Source organism: Colletes gigas, unplaced genomic scaffold (genome assembly GCF_013123115.1).
Source record: "Colletes gigas isolate AHSC1104 unplaced genomic scaffold, ASM1312311v1 Colletes_gigas_Sc00008, whole genome shotgun sequence".
NCBI lineage: Eukaryota > Metazoa > Arthropoda > Insecta > Hymenoptera > Colletidae > Colletes > Colletes gigas.
In genome coordinates, this window is record NW_025106637.1 from 7,761,314 (window position 1) to 7,783,666 (window position 22,353).

Genomic DNA, 22,353 nt, shown 5'->3' on the forward strand with positions numbered 1-22,353 from the left:
TATTATTGGAAATTCGAGGAATCTTATCAAAAATTAGAAAAATTATTAGAAAATATTGAAAAATAGCTGTCGTTTGTGTCTTTACTAAATAAGATTTCGATATCGATCTTCGATCGATACACACAAACGGGATCATCGTAAATCAATTACCGAACGCATTAAAAGACGTAATGTACTTTATTCAGATGATAGTGATCCATAAAACATTGTTCATATATATAATATATATATATACATAATATATATATAATATGTATATATATTTATAGGACTATATAGAACAAATAACTCTCGTTTCTAGAATCTAATCGTAACTTAACATAGATAAATGTATCCTCTTTTCATACGAAGAAAGAACGCAGGAAGAAAAGCGGCCGAGGCTTTCGAGTCACTTTCGAGGTCACCTCGATCGACGTATCGTTTGTCAATTAATTTTTCATCGATCACTGATCCTTCTCTTAGTTGCGTCGTGTATTTTTTTTTCTTTTTTTTTGTTACGGATATATTCGGTGATACGGATAAACTATATAGACCACTCGGAAGATATGTTCTTTAGTAAATGATTAACGTAGCTTAATCTACACATCACTAAGGGTACGGTAACGTATTTATTCGTCGATTTGGATTCCACCATCTCGTCGCGATCGGTGTTTCGCGGTTCGCTCTGACACTCCGCGAGACGCTCGCAGTCCGCACGCGATTAAAATATAATTGCATGGGACACGTGGAATACGACAAACAGCAAACCGAAAAAAAGGCAATCGGGGAAACGCCGGATGGATTTATTCACGAGTCGTTCGCTTCGTATGTACAATTACGATGGAATTTAGCAGATCCACGGAAGAAATCTACGGGGGAAACAGAGCTCTCGATCGTACAGAAATCATTCCCCGTTTCGGTTCAAACGTGTTCTGTACGAAATTCTAAACTTTGGCTTGCCGATCGCGTCGAAAACGATCGATGGAACACGGAAAAAACGGTATTCGTAACTCGATGTGTACGGAGGATCGAGTTACCTTGTATCAATTTGCAATTCATCGCGACAGGCAAACCAATAGATCTTCGACAACGCAAAAATTGCATTCAATAATCATTTTTATTTCGAGACACGAGTCTGTTCTTCAAAAAATAGAAACGAAATTTATGGAAACGGAACAGACGTAGCTACATTGAGGATCCCATTGAAGAAACGATCAATGACTGAATTGCAATCGTTCTAGGGCTGCCGAAGTGATCCGTAATTCTATTCTGATTATGCTCGTTTAATTAACGGATGGAATTATGTTCAAATTCCCGTTATTACGTCCTCGTACGAGCGTTCGCGTTACGAAGAGAGAATTATTACCGTGCGGATATTAAAAATATATGCGAATACGCGCACGGTTAATAAAATATAATTAATGGTAGAAACGGTATAAGTACGTACAATCGTTATGTCCGTTTTGCATCCAATAACTCATAAATTCACCCTTATTGATTACGACTTACGGGCTCCGTTCCGATTACTCCGTCTCGTGTCTATTATGATAATTATATTACAACGTTACAACAATAGATACGCGCGATGAATTACATAAATTATACATATACATCTACGATAATAAATATTGTTAGTGAAACTGTATTACGGGCAAACGTACGCGCAATTGTCGCGCGATCATCGTTAAACTGGTGCTCCTTATAAAATATAAGTATGAAAATGTTTACTGGCGTCCCTTAAAAGCCAAGCGTTTCGTATCTTAGAACCACAAGATACCGTCGACGCCGGCGTTTTATACAAAAATTTTTGTAATCGATCTACAATATTTCGACACCCTCGATTCCAATTAGCCATAGAATTTCGATATATTCGACCAATGTTGTCAAGAAAATATCCTAACAGATTGTTGTTTCAAGGTACACGTATAATAGTCAGACTTTGCATTCGTCTATTCGCATTTTGGGTAAATACACTTTGGTTTTTTATGAAAACCTGTTTCGTTACGCATCTTTCGTGCAGACCTGTCGGAGAAAAAGAGGATCGAGGGATTTTTGGCGCACACGGTGCTCACAAAAATAGTCAAGAAGCGTCCAGCTGACACGAATTTCTCAAAACAACTGTCACGTTTGTTGTTACCGGTATTTTACAATGTATATATGACTATGAACTGATACGACCAAACCTTCTAGCTTGTGTAAATGATGCTTAATCACTGTACAAGTTTGGTAGAATTTAATAGAATTAATTCTGTTAGTTTTCGAACGTGACAACAAGTGGCAAAGGGACAGGAAAGGGTAAAAATTAGGTGTATTTAGCAATCTCTCGACAGTCCCTTAAATTTCAATCCTTCTATCAGAAGTTAAATAATATGTATTTATACGTGTACAAAATGTAGGACAATACCAAGTAAAATTACCACCGTTTTGAAGCATACGAAATTGAATATGCTGAATTTAACGCGCCATAAGCGAGAGGGTTAACTGGACACTTATTCTTATTGTTGCAAGTATTATTGTTTCCACGATAGTTATTCGCGTTAGATCATACCGTAACGAGAGATAAATGGAAACCACCTGCACTCTGACGCACGGATATTAGCAGCCCTAGTTTTCCCTTTGCGTCTCCTGATTATCATCGATCTTCGCGAGATCGAGTCAAAGTACCTTTTAACCGTTCGCCGCAACCATCGCGAACGTTTCGTTGCGTTTTCGGAAGTCGAGGCGCGCAGGGTACGCTGGATATTTCAGGCGATTCAACAACATTTAACGATAATCATGTTTACGAGTCATTTCCATCTCGATATCATCCGATAACTTGCGTTCGATCAACGATTTCTTCAATGAGACGGAAGCAACTGATCGGTGTTGCAGTCAGTAACGCGTTGGAATTGAATTTCGGTTCGATTTCTACGTTGAAAAATAAATCTACCATCCGGAAAAATTATGATCGTTGCATTTTAAACGACAATGAGATTTCGATTGCCTGACTGCTGCTATGCTTTGAATTTCTCAAAAATCAAATCGAACAGTTAACAATGGACTGACTCGCACAGTATATAATCACGTGGAAATAATGACACAAACTCTGAGTACTCGATGATACTGCAAGTATTATTTATCTATAGAAAACAGGTATATTTCCAAAGTTATCAGAGGCTTTCTGTAACTATTTAAAGTACGGTATATCAGCATGCGGTTCAATGTCGAATAATGGCGCGAAGAACGTGTTTCCGTTTGAATCTGACGATCGATCGAACCGACGCGACGGTTCATCCTTCCGAAAAGTGTGTTAGTTATAGTTCTAAACACCATTATCTCTGTACGTAGCCGGTCGTTACTAGTAACCGTAATAGATTCTGTTTTTTCTTCATTTTTTTTTTTTTCTCTTCGTTCTATCCCTCCTTTTCGATCAGTTACGCTAATTTGGACGATGCATGCCTCTGTTTGTTTCGCTGGAGAAAAAGAAACCGCACTCATACGTCATCAAAAATACACGTTTGATATGCTAATCATCTTGTTCGCGATCGATAGAATTCCGGGAATCCATGTTTTCTTTTTTTTTTTTCTTTTCACGCGTCTAGTACCATATCGGTTCGATCCTACGGATGCCAAGTTTACATAATGGATATCATCTACCGGGGAAATTAAATAATTCATCTTCTCTCCCTATACGATCAGTCGCTGTCACCTTGTTCGGTTACTACTCGGATCAAAAAGTGTCTTAATAATATCAATGGCGGTCAGCTCGACGCTAAATCAGCATCATTCGGCTAATTCGTATCGACGAGATCGCAGAATTCATCGTGGAGTCGCGTTTCCACGCGGAATTTAAAGCGTTTCGATCGAATCTCCCCTAATTAATCTTACGAAACGTAACAACTACCACCATTACGCTAACTTAAGGTTACACGAATATTTACAACGTTCTAAATAATTAAGCGTTTAATAAGAATTAACTTTTGTTACCGAGCTAAGAGATTCAGGGGGAAAGCAGACGAATTTATTTACAATCGTATTTGTAGATCGTGGAATGCAGACTAATTTAGCTGCAAATGTTGATAATGATTGCATGGATTTCGTCTGCACGGTTAAAACAAGTCATTAAAATACAATTACATTGAAAATTTATACTACTTTACCTAATTAGGGCATCCCAGAAAACATTTACGTTCTACTTTGTTTTTATTTCTAAACAGCCTATCAAAATAAAGTATATTCGTTAATACATTGTTGGGAAGCTCTTTTTGATAATGATGGCATTAAACATGATATTACAGAGGAACGCAATTGCTTTCAAAACGATGGGGAAAAAGTCACAGATCATCGTGCTTAAAATTATGTTTCGTTGTACTTATCACTTAATAAATTAAGGTTTTGAAACACGTAATATTTTCTGGGAGACCTTGGTATTAGGCTGCTCTTAACACGTTGAATGCCAAATCGATGTAATCAAAGTTACTTCATTTTAACCCAGAATTAACATAGACATTTTAGTTTAAAAATATAGGATCGAATAGAAGTGTTTACCTGTGTTCAAACATTTTCTTTCAGCACTCCTACACAGAATTAGTTCATTGTAATGTTAATCTTCTACTGCATGACTTTCATTTCATCTGTCAAAGGTTGTTAAAAATAAATAATAAATGAATTCACCTGCAAATTCATCAAAAATTTTTCCAGTCAACTTTACAAGGATTTTTTTTTTCTTGGGCTCTCTTTCGTGTCAAATTATGCGACAGGGGATTGAAACTCGAATTATATAGTTAGTGATTTTTTAAATATTAAAAGAAACACGACGTTCTCTGGGAGAAACAATATTCTTCTTTTGCTAAGTCGTCGACGCCAGCAGTCAACTTGCAATATTCATAAAACGCTACCACAAACGGGCAAGCCTGGTTTTCACCTATTTCTCGACGACGTTAAAAAAAGAATCCATTAACGTTGCATCTTCTACTTAAGAGTCATCGCGGCTGACTACTTAAAAATCTTTTCCCGCCCCTCGGGCGGTCGGACAATCGCAACGAATCTCTCGAAACGCGTTTCCCGCAAAGCAAGCTTGCGTCTAAGATCGATAAGAAATGTAATATTTATCACAGACAAGGAATACCTAATAATTTTTTATCACTCGATCGAACGGAATTTTGGTTAAAATTCTCGACAAGCTGGAGTAACTTCAGTCAAGTAAATTTGAATTCAAAATAGGAGATAGTTTATTTTTTACGTGAAAATTGAGTGGCAGTGTCAGTTGTACAAAAAGAGAATATTTCTCCAAACTTCTATTTTCGTATTTAGTTCGTCGATTTCTCGTAAATAGTTTCTTTAAAATTTTGGACCAAAGTTATCCCAAGTTTCAACTAATCTGCAATAATTTATCGACGATCTTTGACCGTCTAAAAGAAATTCAATTCTTTCTCTAAAAAAACAATTAAATAGTTTCTTTCAAATATTCCTCCGGAGGGTAGAAAATGATTAAACTTTGGGCGAAGGATGCCCCCAACTTACGGTATCGTATTCCTCGAACGTTGCGGAAAGTCATCGTGCCTGTAAAAATTTTCGAACGCGGTACTTGGGGGAACGTGTCTACAACGAACAAAACTAAAACGAAGAGAGGAGGGAGCGAAGAGGGGGGGAAAAAACAGGAATCGGTACTTTCATCTGAATGGAAGCTCGCCAAAAACGATTCGTCTTCTGGCTAAGTTCTAGAAGAAAAGAGAGCAAAACGGGATTAATCGATAAGACGGACGCGAACGAAGGCGAAACGCTTTAAATCTTTCCCATTCGTCGGATCCTCGAAACGGCTCGCGATCCATCGATACTAAACTCGCCAAAATAGGTCCCAGATCTGGCATGAGACGACCCTGAATTATTTGTTAGGCATTTAAGCTATATACAGACGGGTGTGTTATCCTTAAAGGAGATCGATATGTCTCGTTGGTGGCGTTGGTACAGAAATCCCCGGACAGGGAGAACCGTGTTCCAATGACTAATTCTTTCTCGACTTATTCCTTCGCGGACAAGGATCCATTAGTCAACGCCATGACTGGGCCAGAACTTCCCCTCGAGTTCGTGTCAGAGTTGAGTTCCAAGGACGAATCCTGTAACGCACAAGGTGAGAGTATATATATATAAGCGAGGACGAACACTGCTATTAGAAAAATTATCAAAAGTTTCGGGTCGCCCGGAGTGCTTTACGGGGAAACAAGGATTAAGAACTCCCCCATGAGTTGTCAGTTATCCCGCAGACAAATAACAATAAACGAAAAGAAAGAATCAACGAAACACCAAATATTCCTCTGTGGATAGTGTATTTAAATAAAACTTAAATAATTGAGTAAAAAATATTATCTCTAATTATAGTTTCCCTTTTCTTTTCTTTTGTCTAAAAACATGTAAAAAACATTTTTAAATCAATGAAAAGAATTCAGTCTTAATTGAAATATTTAAAATAATTAGAGAGTCGTCTACTCGAATAATATTATCGTCTGTCAGCATGTAGAATGCTTCAAGACTTTAAAATAAATGGATTGTTTTTATAAAAATGGATCAGGTGTCCAATTTTGATTTAAATAGTGGATCTGCGGTGTCAATTGAGGATTACATGTACCTTCACATAAAACACTCCATAAAACAGCATCTTTTTCGTCCATGTTATTATTTAGAACGAATTAAAAATTTAACCAAGCACTCTATCTACATATTTGATTGCGACATGTAAATATTTTAAAGCAGATGTCGGGAAATTCTGACCCGATGCTGTGCTAAATCTGCACCGCCGTTTTGTATAGCTACTAGATATTGTATAGCTCGCGAGTTTAGGATTATTTATAAGCGAATTTCACGATAGAATCACGATATTACTATTTCTGTATTCACACGGTGCTATTAATGCGACGCAACCGTGCTAATTTGTTTGCGTATTGTCGTAGATTGTACGCGGATTAATCTCAGCATTTGATACTATCTATCTGCGCTTAAATACACTTTCGAGGATAAAGCGCGTGAAATCACGTTACAAATCAGTCTCATCCGTTGAGAATTTCCAATCGATTTTAAAAATACAGAACACTGAGTTGGAACAACAATGAAGAGTAATTGTCTCTCGCGGAAAGAATACTTCTCGTCAATTTCTAAAGTAGTATTTCGTCCAAAAAAATCTTGAGATTATGTTAGTAAAATTAGAAAATAATTCAACGGGGTATACACAGTAAGAAAAAATATAGAAGACGTTAAATTGAGAAATTTCAGAATTTAAAAACTAATTTTGTGTTCGGACAAGTAATTTCCCAAACTCTTTTCTTCGTAACGACTGGCAATCGTTTCAACCACACAGATGCTCGAGGAATGCACACGTAGTCGAGTACACTATATTATTTTAAACGCTCCACAGTATACTATACATATTTAACTAGTTAAAAGTTTCAAACGTAAGCATTTGTATACTTTGACGCGCGAGAGAAATTCTCCGGCACAACCCCCGGGGCAAAGTTGCAAATTTATGTTATTCGGCTCGTCTCAGGATGTTTGCCACTGGTTGAAAGGATCACGGTTTCGCAATGAAGTTTTTCGAGCGTGTATCACGACGTTGAATGAATTCGGCTCGCAGAAATCTTTGAACGCGATCGTTGGAAGCTATAACGCGTTTACGCGCGGTGATTACGCGAATACGACGGTTTCGCGAAACCATTTGGCAACGATCGTCTCGGTGAATACAAAACCGAAATGGCACAAGGCGAGAGAACGTTCGGTCCTCGTGTGATTTATTGCAGGAAGGAAGAGCTTCCGTCTCGAGTTACAACACGCGTGAATACCGTCACGTCAATGGTTTTACGATTACGCCGCGATGGGAACGATCATCGAATGATCGCTTTTAACAACTGTACCGCGATGGAGTCCATTACGATTGTTTATTGTTAATACGACGCGAATTACAAAAATATACGCGATCGTTGCACTCTGTTCAGCACTCGTCGACCAGCGTGTGCTCGACTAGCTCTTACACTTTAAAATAAAGAGTGAAACAAAATGACAAATTGCAAGTAAGCATAAACATAACAGAAAGCATACCCAGTTTAAAAAAATTGTCAAAAATCTAAGAATTGCAAAGACAAGTTTGTCGATTAAGAAATGAAACAAAGGTATCCGGTCGGAATTTAATTTACTCGCAGATTCGAGTATTATATTTTAATAAATGTTCCCAGTAAATGTAATGCAAATCTATACAATATTTCTGTAAAATTCTATTACCTTACTTTTACTATTTTGCTTCTAAATAGAACGGGTTTTTGTAGTTTTTATTCACCTTCAAAATCAATGCAAAACAGATTTTCTATTCAATTGTCCTTTGTAACTAAATTCAATTGATTTGTAGAAAATAATAAAACAAGCTTCGAATGCTATTCTTTGCGTTATACAATTTGTACAATAACGTTCTATTTTTTTATTTCGAGTCACATATAGTGATTTCGAATATATTCTATGATTACTTCAAAAAGATTTGTGCAATTCGGTATTCTATGTTAAATCGAACGAAACGTTGTTTCTGCCAAGGGAATAAAGCAATTGTTTAAAAGATTGTAAAAGCAATCGATTAGGAAAATAGGATAACGATACTCACAATGCTTAGAGCGTGCATGATGCAAGATTGTGTGGTGTTTTCGACGTGCATTAGTTCGTCGCATTCTTCGTGATCCAGTCCATTCACATCAGATCGTAGTTTAATCGGTGACAGAGCTGCCTCGTTATCCGTTGATTTGCCACTGTCAGGGGACGGTATTAATTCGTGTCCATCTAAATCCTCTTCTTCGGCGCGTTCTTCGCAATCGGACGCTTTGGTTTCCTGCTGCAACAAACATGGAACGATGGATTACGTTTAACGTTCGAACGTTACATGTCTAAAGCACTGCACGGTACCGTACACGTTTCATTTCCCAACAATACAAATTTCAGGTTCGCTCGTAACCTTTCCCTCGTCGATTTAAAAAATAGATTCGAATTTATGAATGAAACATTTGTGCAACAAACGGTGTTCTACGTTAAATCGAACGATTATTGTTCGTCATTCGGGGGACAAAATTTTCATTGTTCGCGTGTAACACGTACTCTTATGCGAGCATACTTGACACGACTCCCCCGGCAAACTAATGGCGACGCTGAGAGACGAGCTGTACAGAAATTTACAAGAACCTTTCAGAGGTTGCCGCGAGCCACTTGACTCGCACGATTCTCACGAAAAAGTGTCACGGATTATTAACCAAACACACGTCAGAGAGTAACAATTAACAAGATCTTCTCAAGCTTCGTTATTTATTTTTATTCGGACGTCTGACCAAAGCAAAACTATTCTACTTAAATTACGTATCTTGATAAATTATATTCACGTGTCAACTTATCGAACGTTGCCACGAAATAAATAATAAAATTAATTCTTAAAAAAAATTTTCGCCAAATAATTATTTACACGATACTTCAGAAATGTAATTATTCGAACGTTTAAGAAACGGTTGAAAAATTAATTCGATTAGCCGATAGTCTCCACGAAGTATAATTTATTTAAGATTCGATGTTTCGTATCACCGAGAGTGAAAATAATAAAAAGGCACTCGAGTACTGGGATCCAAAACGAAGGTTCACAGTTCTTGATAGGTCAATCCGTATACCTTGTTTGTGCTCTGGAATTGACATATCGACAGAGAAACATATGATGAAGTAATATTTTTCCAAGTTGTACGTCGTTCCCTACGACGACAGCTTTTCATTCTTTTGTTATAGAATTTCGTTCCGGTTCTTCGAAACCTTGTCTTAAGCACCGAGCTTGCTTGACGATATTACTTTTCTTCTTTGCAATCCGGAGAACTTATATTGTTTAAATGGACTGACATTATTGTCATTATTGCTCCTCCATTCGATGCATCGGTGTCTTCGTTTCACGATCAGGAATTTAACGATCGATGTCAAGCCTCGCAGAAAATAATCAAAAAATTGATGCAAAATATTGTAGAAACATTATTGTTGCACTAAATAAATTTTTACGATAAATAAAGCCAAGTGTAAAAATTGGAGATCACGTGTCCGTGAAATATGATTCAGAAGGTAGTCTTTTCATAGTTCGAGAAGAAAATTTTCTTCAATAACGTTCTTTATACAACCTACTCTTGTACCATGTCGTAATACCTTCTTTTTCGGAGACATTCACCATAGTAATAAACTTAGAAGTCATTTGCACGTTATCGCGCCAAGAACAAGAGTTTTAAAAAAAAGTTTAAACTGTATCTGCGAAGTTTTTATCGAAAGACATTACAAGACGATGCAATCTTCTCGATTCCTTAATACGTAAAACACGCGACGTAAAGAAGTGAGGACGATAATCTCCTGAAACGTATTCTACGAATACTATAGTCTCTTCGAAGCAAGGGTATATCGTTTTCTATAGTCTGATATCAAATTCAGTTCGAGCTCGATGCTTTTTCGGTGATTTTTCTCAGTGCTCGATGTATCGAATAACGTCCAATTAATTTCTCCCATAAAAGCAAGGAAGTCTGGTTCCATTGTGTTTACTTCACGCCCCGAGACTTTTCAGATACAGAAGATACGGAGAAGTAAAGATTTTTACTGTCGGGAGCTAAAAAAACTCGGGTGCGAAGGTGAAAAGAATGGAAGGAAAATCGCGTTTCGCGAATGACGGAAAATAACTCGATCTCTGGATCGACTGTGCCCCCGTAACCGGGTCAGAAATATCTCAGGAATTAAAGCTACGCGAATAGACGAGGTCTCATTTTCTTTTCAGACCTTTTCAGCCAAGGGTGTCCATTCTGATAAGACTGCTCAGTCATCGTTCGCTACTTCGCTTTTTGGCCAACAAAAATAACGAAATAGAGAATCCATTAGAGGGAAATTACTTTCCCCGTGAATTCAATACACCCCGTGTTCGATATTTGTTCGTATTTACGTCGGTGAAGAAATAAGGAGAAAATTTTATTCGTACAAATTGAAAATATCTAATATTCTGGGACGTGCACACGATTGAATGAAAATGTTTATTTTCCAAGCAACGGCGAAACACGTGGAAAATCTGTAGTGAAACTCACCTGAAAGTCTTGGGGCGACGGTGATGATTCTTTTTGATGCTGGGTGGGACTTTGCGGAGGGCTGGGCGCGGATCTTGGACTCTGAGGCCGAGTTCCCAGCTCGTAAATGTTGATCATATGAGCCGCCTGAGCGTGAACCATCAGTTCCCATGCTGACGGGAACGATACTTTGCAGAGAACGCAGAGAAGGGCCGTCGTAGAATCCCCTTTGGACATGAAATGCTTTTATGCTTTTAACCGCTTCGGTGCTATAAATACACGGATTATTAAAATTCTTGTGATTCTACCCTATGCGTATATCTGGATACGATTTTACCCAAAATTTCACGTATGAGTACGACGCCAATGTATTACAGGTGACATTCTTTGGCACGAACAACTTAAACGTCAGTGCAACGTTTACTAATATGTCTTAATTGCGTATATTATGACTACTTAAAAGTGGAAAATTTTTATATTTTGTAATTTGATAAGGAATTTGGTGATAAAATTTGTTTATCAAAAGCTATATTCCACTAAAAATCGACGGATACCATTTTCCTAAAGTTGGATTCGATTTCTCTATCCTAAACAAACTACTAAGCGGTCGCAGCTGCATTTCCTGATAAAATGCCAAAATACAATTCCTCGCGGAGAGGAACCACTCGAACCGGTACGAATTTCATTTTTACACCTGCTCCGTTCAACGCGATAGAAAGAAAGGTAACGGGGTTGAGTGGTTACAGGGTGTCCATAAAATACCTATCCAGTTTCGTGGAACAATCGAAATTATGCACATTTTGTTTAAAAAATCTTTAGAATAGATTGAATCGAGTCGAGAATCAATACGAGCCCAAAATTAGCTACGATCGCAAAACTGTGTTTTCGTATTAGAAAATAAGTTAATATCACGTAGATGAAATGTACAAGCTAGTAATTTGGAGAATTCAAGGAAAGAAATTCCATAAAACGATGATTTGAGTTCGAGTCAATAGACAAAACTTTGCCAACTAGTTTACCATATGTTATCGATTTAAATTTAATCACATAGAGAATACTGTTAACACAAGTCTGAGAATATCGATGGTCGTCACGTCAGAGTTCACTTTTAATTATTCAGTGAACGCAACCACTCGATTATTAAACACGAGAACGTCGTATTTCTCTGGCATTCGCTAAACTGGATAGAAATTGTATGGACACTCTGTATTTCGAAACCGGCTGCGCCCCCGAATTCCAATGAAAGTCGAAGCTTTATTGGGAAATTTCTTAAAGGCTGAAGCGTCGCGCAGGAAATCTCAGAACCCTTTGAGAAAGGGCAACTTGATCGGTCGAGGAGACGCGTTTGCCTAAACGGGGCTTCCTTTAACTTTTCTTTCGAATGCATACTTGGGGCTGTTCCGTTGAAGGTGTGACATTTACACGTGAACCGCAGCTTGCAGTAATTTCGCTTGTGTTCGAGCAGTTCGCCCAAGTCTGTAAACATTTCCCTGCAGTTGCCGCAAATCAGGATATCCGGATTGCCTGGAACACGAAAATTGCGAGTGAGCTTTCGATTAATTTCGATTTAACCCTCGTCTTTGGGATAGAAATCGTCTAAACCTGTCAACGCTTAACGGACGAATTATTTTTACATTCTAAACCACTGCGGTCTCGTTAAATAAATTTATTTTAATTTATTTTCATGCCCGGTATTGCACACGAGCATCGATGGTAACCATTCGTGAACGCCTGTTCAGGGAATAATAATTGTTTGAAAACGTAAATTTACATGGCTCGTTTGTTAAGTGTTAATCAGGTCATTTTCCGAACAGAAACGTCTCCCTTGCGTTCAATTAAAAATGGGTCATGCCTAATTGACTCGTCTTCGCTAATTAAGGAGGATGGCTATTATTTAACGGGGGTTTGTCTATACCTGTGTACGTTATTGTTCACCAAACGCTCTTTATTCGAAAAAATCAATTATATTTACATTTAAATTAAAATGATTCCTATTATATTCGACAATAAATAGTGAATTAATTTAAAGCATGCATAAACTTAAGAAACACGGCAACCAGGGCAGAAGTAGAATCGAAACCCTTCGTTTAAAAAATGTTGACTTCGAGTATGGTACGAAATACGAAGTTTTCTTTCCAGAATCAGAAAACCTGCATCGTAGCAAAAAGGAAAAATAATTAGATAAGTTTAAAATATAAACTTCTTCTGAAATATAATACTACTAAAAGCAGGCTAATTGCTCAAGATAGAGGAGCATATTGATTTCTTAAACCTTAGTTTGAAACGGTATTGAGTAAGTTCAACCAGATATATTTTTAATTAATTAACAATGCTGTACAAACGGAAACCATTAAAGGGGATAAAACTAATATAAAATCCTGTGTCATTTATGCCCCTGATCGGCAAACTTCATTAAAAGCGCTAGAATCTGTTAATTAAAAGCGTGTACGTTTCTCGTTAATCAAGAACGCGTACGATTCACGGTGTATCATGTTTAGTAGAATAAAAGTGTCGAGCCGTTCCATTGTTTCCCCACGAACCACCGTCGAATCCTGTGTGTTTACAGGAAATTTTAATCCCATCCGGTGGATGAATTACTCGCTACACCGTCCGTTGCAATTATTTAACTGTAAAACTTTCGCTTCTAGTCGACGGGCGCGCGATAATCTAAAACTTTTTAAATGAATACGCAAATGGCGTTTCATTTAATGGCGGCTCGTGCTCGACTGTCGCGATCTCGTCCCGTGACAAATACATTTATCGCGCTCTTCCGTTTTTACACCTACCCATATTTACAGCTCGACGATGCCACGCACACGCCAGCGATCACAATTTTTGCACAGTTAAACAACACTTTGGCGTGGGAACGAGAACCGACGGTGCGTTTACTTTATTTTCTACGGAACAAACATAAACATAACTATGTTCCTATTATTTGCAATTTCTCCAACGTTTCTTGCTTTTTTATAAGCACCTAATACTTATAGAAGAAACGGAATAAAATACTTCTAACAGAATTTATCGCGGAACTAGGTATCTTCGCGAGAGTTAAAACATTCCTCCTAAATTGTGTTTCTTTTTGTTTTCAGGACTCTGGGACGTTTCATATCCAACGAAATGGTGGTACTCACTGTATACTTTCAGCTGGTTCAAGTCCGGAACAGTGGCCGTGTTTGCAGCTGGTTGTTGTTTCTGTTGCTTCGGATGCTGCGATCGAGTCGGCGGCATCAAACGGGGTCTCTTCAACGGCGGGGCCAAACGGGGCGGAAAAGCAGTCGACGCATAGTAACTGAACATAAACTTTGAACTTAGCACGGAAATTCTCCAAATAATATAGAATAATTATCTTACTGGTCATGCTCGCGTTTGAATACAGAAGGTGTTCGATTCCTCGAAAGGAATTAAGTAAAAACTATAGAATAAATTCTGTTTGCCTTTGCGTTACTTAATTTTTCAAGTAATTAAACTATAATTTCGTTTAGCGTTTCACAATTTTGAGATTTCAAGAAAAATATTTAAAATCCTTTCACCCTAGGTACAAGTATTTCCATTTGCAATGTTTCCCTTTTACGTTATAAACTTTACATGAGTGCAGTTGCAAAGTTATTAGTGTTTTATAAATAATTGAACCATTATTAGAAGCGGTAAACCTTCCTCTTTAAAATGGCCTTTGGTTTTTGTCGATCGGACTTCCCGTTTTCGAGATATCGTAATTTATGTAAAGGGGGTAATTTTTTAAATTCCACTCTCCGCCTTACGAGAGTCGATTAACGCGCATTGAAAATACTAAGACTTTAGATGTCTGCAGTTCCGAAACTACTAGTGTTTTATTAATTATCGAGGCATTGTTAGAGGCGGCAAAGCCTCCCCTTTAAAATGGTTTTTGGTTTTTGTCGATCGGACTTCTCGTTTTCGAGATATCGTAATTTATGTAAAAGGTAATTTTTTTTAATTCGACTATCGCTGTCTTCGTCTAACGCGTCGGACCTCCTTGTCGCACGTTGACCCACTGACCGGGTGACTGAGTGACGTCACGTTTACTATTTACTACGGTCACGTGACTTCATTGATCACGCGACGTAAACAAACGCTTCGGACCCTTATATCTCCGAAACTAGCCACCGCATCGACTTGAAATTAAAATCGCTATATCTCCGGAACTAATAGAGCTATCGACTCGTACAAACGCTCATTTTAAAGGACATTTCATCCCCTATCCGATGAATGTAAAATCTATTCCAATTAATGCTGTCTTCTATGTTTAATTTCACATTTACGTTGACACTATGCATCCAAAGAACTGATGTGCAATAAAACTGGATTATAAATTGTTTATTTAATCTAAAATGAATTTAAATCTGTACGCGGGATGTTTGCATAATTACCAGCCTGCATTTGTTAGTAAATAATAGTTTTCTATGGAACTATGGTATCGACTGCAAACAAATTTCGTTTTCAAAGGCATTTTATCGTAAGTAATAACTGGTAAAATTTTAGTTCATTATTGTACATATTACTAATAAACCATAGCAATTACCGTTGCTGTTGCAACACAGAATTTCAATTATATATGCACATTATTGTCTTGGCAGGATAGTGTGTGTTATTATTTGTTTACATTGTGCAATTTCCACGGTATATTGAGACACTCGTGTATGCATGTCGTATGTAACCAAACTTAGCCACAATATTGATGCTATGAAGCGAAACATTAACACGTAAAATGTTAGGAGAAGACGTATACAATATATTAATAAATAAACGTAGATAGAATAATCAGTTACTCGTTTGGATCGTAGTGGCGAATTTTTTACAAGCACGAATGTTCGATCGAATATTTTTTTGCTTGTCTTCGAGTCACGTGTAACAGTTAGAGTATCGTCGCATGATACGTACACGCGACGATTAACGAGGCAACCAATTAAAACGACGTATGAATCTCTGCAATAATGCGCGGTAATTAGTCAACGCTAATGCTTTGAACTTGTTATTCCCGACAACTCTGCTTCGATTTTCTCAAATACCGTGACCATAACTGGGAATCACAGGAGCGAAAATTTAATTCTGCTTTAATTTCACCTGTGAATTTTACAAATAAAAACTACCGCGCGCAGTTATATCGGGTATTAAGGAACTACAATCGAAGAAGAAGAAACGAACAAAAGATTTGGAAAGCTCAGAGAGCGATTGGAGCCAGAAATTCTGTAAAGGGAACACAGAAAAAGATTTGGGACTTCCAAGAAGAAGCAGAAATCTAACGACAAGAAGAATGTAAAAGTTCCGAGGGTTTCTGCGAGGTCTAAAAAACTGAAAAACTTGCTGGAAAGGGGCTGCAAAACATTTTCAAATACCGACGAAAAATTAGAAAAGCGAGGACTTTCCGTGTCGCAGAAACAATGATGCTTCATTTTTATATTTACTATGCCAAGTATTTATCGCAAAAAATATTTGAAATACAGAAAAATTAATTTAACAATTTTTTTAATTGCCTGAAAAGCTGTACGCAACTACCTGAAAGCGACTTTTTACTTGAAAAAATTTTCAGTAAATTTTGAATTAACGAAATAATTACGTTTGTAACTTTTTGTGTTTCTCCTTCCAATGACTGAAAAATAATATTTAAATGTGAAAAAATGTGGTACGTTCTCTAATGTAGACCCTCTATGTGTAATCGTGCGATCTCTTGTTTCCACGATTAGCATCGAAACGCTAAACTCCTTCGCACACAAAAGAGTTAAAAAGTTTCCTCGGAGAATCGTACAAATTACACATTTAATCAACTCGTTTGGACGCTAAAGCACGGCAGTACGTGTTTGCACGCGAACGTGCCCCGCACGCTTCCCAGCCAGCCTTTCGATTAAAAGGCTCGAGACTGGAGCGAACCTCGTCGAACTTCTAATAAAACTAGCGAACGACAAGCTCGTCTTCCCGACGCTAATTCATTCGAAATCCCATCAACTTTCAGGCTGCTCACGGCGCTCGATAACGATTCAAAAGGTGTCTGGCCCGTGCGTCGTCCTAACTGAATTTAATCGGATGTGTTTAGACTTTTGATAAAATCGAGGAGACATTGTCGCGTCGCGTGACAAGGCACTTCTGAAACTCCAAGCTGGCAGAGGTTCGGTTTGTAGAAACGAGAGAAAGAGAAGGACACACACACATACACGTAGCCAGAGAAATAAAGGGAGGGAGAATGAAACAAGAGGAGTAGAAAAGTGGAATCGCATCCCCTCGTATTTATCCGGCTACGAACTTCCTCCGTCCGTTCTGCAGCTTTTGCACCCTGAAGCCTCCCTTGAAATAAAACTTCTCCCGCGCTGCCTCCTTCTGTTTCCCCCTTTCGTTCCTCTACTTTCACTGCTTTTGCGTTTTCCCTTTTTCTCCACGAATCTTCGAGAACGATCCTTCCATTCTCTACCTTCTCGAGGACCGTCGCGGGGCCTCTTTTTTCCTATTTAACGCGTCTGCGTTCCCTCTGCTTGTTTATATCCTCGCGATCTTTTATTTCATTTCTTTATCGCTCAAACGAATTTCCCTTCGAGGTATTCGCCCCAGCTTTCCGATTCGACGTGGCTGAATGCTTGTCGACCCGCGCGGCGAGTTGTTCGTAAAACCGAAGCGAACCGATAAAACACAGCAGGCATGTAACAGTAAATAAAGAAGAATTCTACGAAGAGAAGTTTTTAATAGACATACTTCATTCGTTCCTATTAAATAGAGAAAAAAAAAAATTTTACTAGCACAATGTTATATTCGTATTTTCCTTTTATACGTTATTTCTCGTGGGAGTTGTCATCTCAAAGAATTATCATTAACTAATGACTTTATCATTAACATTGCCATCCTTTGTGACCTGTTCTTTTGATATGATTCTTAACTTTTCGAAAACTTGTTAGAAGATAATTTTGTCTTCCTTTCTTTGCGACTCTTCTTTGTCGTCCTGTGCTTCGCTCCAAGCACAAAAGTTTACAGATCTCTACGTTTGCCCCTTTTCTCTCCTTTGTGCCGGTAGAAATTTCTATTTCATCGGCTTATTGCGTAAAACTGCCCGGAGCACGTTTCATTACACCGTAGAAATATTACAAATTGAAGTTTCCGCTCGCTCTAGGGAAACTTCATTTCGGGTATCAATTAAACGTTCAAGCCCCATTCGTTCTATTTGTACTCGCAATCATTTCTGGCGAGCTCGTTTCCAAAAGTAGAAAAAATCTTTGCAACAAAGTTGTTTTTACTGAACAATTATGTAGTTCCAAATTTAAAAAATCCTGAGTGTCGCAAATATGGAAAACAGAGTATTTCTCCGCGTATAACCGACGCCACAGTGAGGTATTTGTCCCGAAAAGTCGGACATAAGACGATTTAAAAAATTTTACGTAAACTACAATGTTTGCTGTCTGAGGTACATCCCTGAAATAGTTTATCGGGAAATCCAGAAAACTGGTACAGTAGTGTTCCGATTATCCGAATAACCATAATAAAAGGTGGACAAAGTTTTCGGCGAAACTAAAAAATTTCAAATCATTTTGAAAAAATTATATTTAGTTGCAGGGGTCAATTACAATCATTTTTGGTGATTACACATACCCGCGAAATCCTACGCCCTTTCGAGAAAAAAATTCCTTACCGAAAATGTCTGACCATACATTGACACGTTTCCCTGAAATTTTTCGCCGGAAAAAATTTTTTTCAAATCATTCTAGAAAAATTATTTTCAGTTCTGGGGGTCAATTACAATCATTTTTGGTGAATACATATATCCCCGAAATCCTACGCACTTTCGAGAGAAAAATTCCTTACGGAAAATGTAATGTCTGACTATACAGTGACACGTTTCCCTGAAATTTTTCGGTGAAAAAAAATTTTTTCAAATCGTTCTGGAAAAATTATTTTCAGTTATGGGGGTGAATTACAATTATTTTTACTGAGTACATATATCCCCGAAATCCTACGCATTTTTGAGGAAAAAAGATCAGAAATCCGTGATTTCATTCCTAGTTTTTATCGAACTTTAAAATGCATTTTTTTCTCATCAAGTTTGAAGATTGAGCAAATTACATAATAGGCACGTCCGGTTTTTCGGGCCATATACACCACTGTGCGACGATTTCTTTATTCACCCATTCGTCGACCCGAACCGTTGGCTAGATTAAACCTCCCCAGCGGACACCACCGTTGCTCTCAATTTCCATACGTTTTATCAGACGCTATTTCCCGCTTTCCCTCGCTCTTACGTCACCTCTTACGTCCCTTCTCGGGAGACGCATTCCTTTCTTCATCAAAATTTTTCCCGGGATACCGTTTCGCGTGCGGCGCTTCCGTTTTCCTTTCGGTCGTGCTTCATCCCTTTACCGGGCATCCCCACGGCCGGGCGCCGTGACACAAGAGATAGCCACGAAATCGTGCCCTCGTAGCGTTGTTAAAAGTTCTCCGCGCCGACAGAGTGAAACTCTGTTTCGCTTTGGAACTTTCGGATAATAAGCGCGAAACTGGAGAGCGAGGGCGTGGAGGAGAAACGGCGACGCGGAAGGGCTACGTGTAGGGGCTGGGGATCGAGGGGGGTAGGACGATCCACTACCCCTCCGCCAAACCTCCCCCCTCGATTCCACCCTTTGTGTCATCTACACCGTCACTTCCCGTCGTCTGGACTATTTTAATTTTTTTCTCTACCCACCGTCCAATTATTGGCGACCGCGAAACTCGACGGTTCTTTGTGGGCCGCCGCGACCGCCTTTTGAAGTGCCCCCTTATTTCTTCCATTCTTCGTCGTAATGTCCGCGACGACTGATAAGAACCGGTGGCTGTCTCGTTGCGCGTCGAATCGAGCAGCCTTCGCCGGGGTAACGATCGTCCTTTAGTTTTCGAAGTTCGATGATTACGGTGTCTCTGAATCTTCGTCGCTGCCGAGTAATATAGCCCCGCAGACCAATACACCCGCGGCGAAACTTCATGGCGGATCCCTTTCGGCTTAAAAGTTGCTATCGCGGACGCGCGAGCGTAACGAGACTTTAAATTGACAGGTTTATTACGGAGGGACATCCCGTTATCCGAAACCAATAAAGAAATTTCACCACCGGCTCGATACGCGGAAAAACTATCGAACTTACGATGGAAATTTCAAAAATTTTATATTGGAATATTTCGATGTTTCGAAAATAGAAACGGGCTGAACGTCGAAAACTCTGTATCGAGTTCGCCGATTCGTCGGAATTTTCGGTAAGAAATATTGGTAAATTCATTTAACACTAGAACTACCGACAATTATAGTGTGTTTATTTGCACCAAAGAAATTGAAACGATGGATACGCGAAGAAATATATAATGCAATGGAAATAAGTGTTTATATATTCTCTTATAGAAAATTACGATAAATTTTCAAGAATTCGGTCGAGTAAATTTTTTACAAGTTTTATTAGAAATTACGAATGGGTCATTTTGACTGGTTTGGTAGTTCTATTGTTAGTATTGGAACCGTTCGGGTAATTAATTGTTTGCAGGCTTCCAAGAAAGCTTTATAGAGATCGAAGCATATGGTAATTTGAGGGAACAGTATCAGGGTAAATATGGTGGATGGACGAGATCGTACTGATTCATTTCTCACAACTTTTTACGAGTTTTTGGTGTCTGTATCGCGTTACAATGTTATTTTCAGAAATTAAAGCGAAAGAGTAGTAATTGTGTGATAATATATATCAGAAAGACGTAATTCTTGTACTGCATATCGTTTTGGCTAAGAGAAATAAATTACGCTTTTGATTATAATATATTATTACCGGTTGCATAGAAAAACAAAGGTACAGAAGCAAAGAAGAATGTATCGAATACCTCATTTCTTATAATATATTATTCAAAGAAGTTCCCTATTCTACCGTCGCATTCATCCACGAAGCTTTGAAAAATTTATGATGAATCGGAGGCATAAATTTCAGGAAATCTGGTACGTCGTTCCTTTTAATCGCGGAAACAGAGCAGCAGATGGGTATAAATTATTTTGAAATACGTTTTTCAATATCGTTTGCTATACTGGGTAAGCGGAATATATAACGTAACGTCGTCCACGTCCAGGAAAAGTTGTAGTTTAATACAAACTATCGAACTGTTTTGTCATTTCACAGTGCAATCATTGAATATTGGAATCCAAAGTTTGCGTTTTATTTTTATCGCGCTTTGTTATTGATGGTTATAACTATTTAGTCGAAAAGAATTCGATCGTTTTCGTTTCACAAACGATAAACTTATCGGAATGTCGAGCAGTTTTCATACAGCTGGATCAATATTCAGGAATGCGAATAGTTGAACGGCGGTACTGCAGAATCTACTGATCCGTAATCGGAATCATTTGGCAAAACTGAACAACACGGTATTAAAAATAATTGTTACGTCATGAATATGAATTTATTTTGAAAGGAGTAAAGTTAATTTTATACTATTTATTCAGCTACATGCTTGCTTGCAACAGTTTCGACATGTTTACGAACGAAAAATAATTCTGCATTTTCACGTAGATCTAGAGCACCAACATCGTAACAATAGAGAATTAATTAATATAAACACAAACAGAAAAGTTTAAAGTATAAACTGTATTTATACTAAAAACTACTTTCATTTAATAATAAACTATATTGTTTTCAGTACGTAATCTTTATCGTCGTGTATCTTTAATTTTTATTTTTTCTTCTCAAAAGAGATTCTCGAAAGACATTCATTTCGTGACGTTGCGTTTAATGAGACCGATCGAACGATTACATTTAAATTTTAACCAAGGGTGGTGCTTCAAGAGGGATCAGGAATTCTTTTTTACGCATCAAGAATAGAAGGCGCAGCTTGAGATAAAACCTCTGTTCGTTTAAATATAAGCCTAGCACGAGACGAGCCGGAGGACAAGGAACGACGGAATAAATCGACAGATTTTCATCAAGGACTAACCCTAGACAGGATCTTCGTGGACGAGGATTCGACCAACGAGGTCTGTGATTGGCACCGGTGACAATTATTTGTTTTCCACAAATCACCGGGGAACGTCGTTTCCCTTCTTCCAAGCAAACGGTAGCTTTTCTTCCCTGCCCTTGCTTCTCCCCTATCCGTGTACTTTTAGATACGTTCCGCCTGTCCATGGCATTCGCCGCAATATTGCCATCGAAGCGTTCTTTGACCCTCCATAAAACAAATTTTCTGCCATGCATGAAACGCCACGCCAGGAATACAATACACGAAGGCTCGACTTTGATTAAACAGGAAACACCGAAAATCGAAGAACAAGAAGACTAATGTTTTATTAAACGTCAGTCGGATGCTCGAAATATTTAAGAAATCT

At 38.2% G+C, this 22,353-nt stretch overlaps 1 protein-coding gene across 5 annotated transcripts in view; it reads right to left on the reverse strand.

Annotated features, from left to right (window-relative positions):
* Window positions 1-494: 494 nt before the first annotated feature.
* Window positions 495-22,353, reverse strand: part of LOC122396804 — a 346,801-nt gene continuing 324,942 nt past the window's right edge. For 4 of the 5 annotated variants that reach the window (XM_043395502.1, XM_043395499.1, XM_043395500.1 and 1 more), the window contains 5 exons: window positions 14,174-14,331; window positions 12,432-12,566; window positions 11,064-11,269; window positions 8,594-8,818; window positions 495-6,074 (listed from right to left, as the gene is read on the reverse strand). In XM_043395502.1, coding sequence (XP_043251437.1) covers window positions 5,979-6,074; window positions 8,594-8,818; window positions 11,064-11,269; window positions 12,432-12,566; window positions 14,174-14,331 — 820 coding nt within the window. In that variant the 3' untranslated portion in view covers window positions 495-5,978. The remainder of the gene's footprint in view (window positions 6,075-8,593; window positions 8,819-11,063; window positions 11,270-12,431; window positions 12,567-14,173; window positions 14,332-22,353) is intronic. The other variant, XM_043395501.1, reaches the window with a different exon arrangement.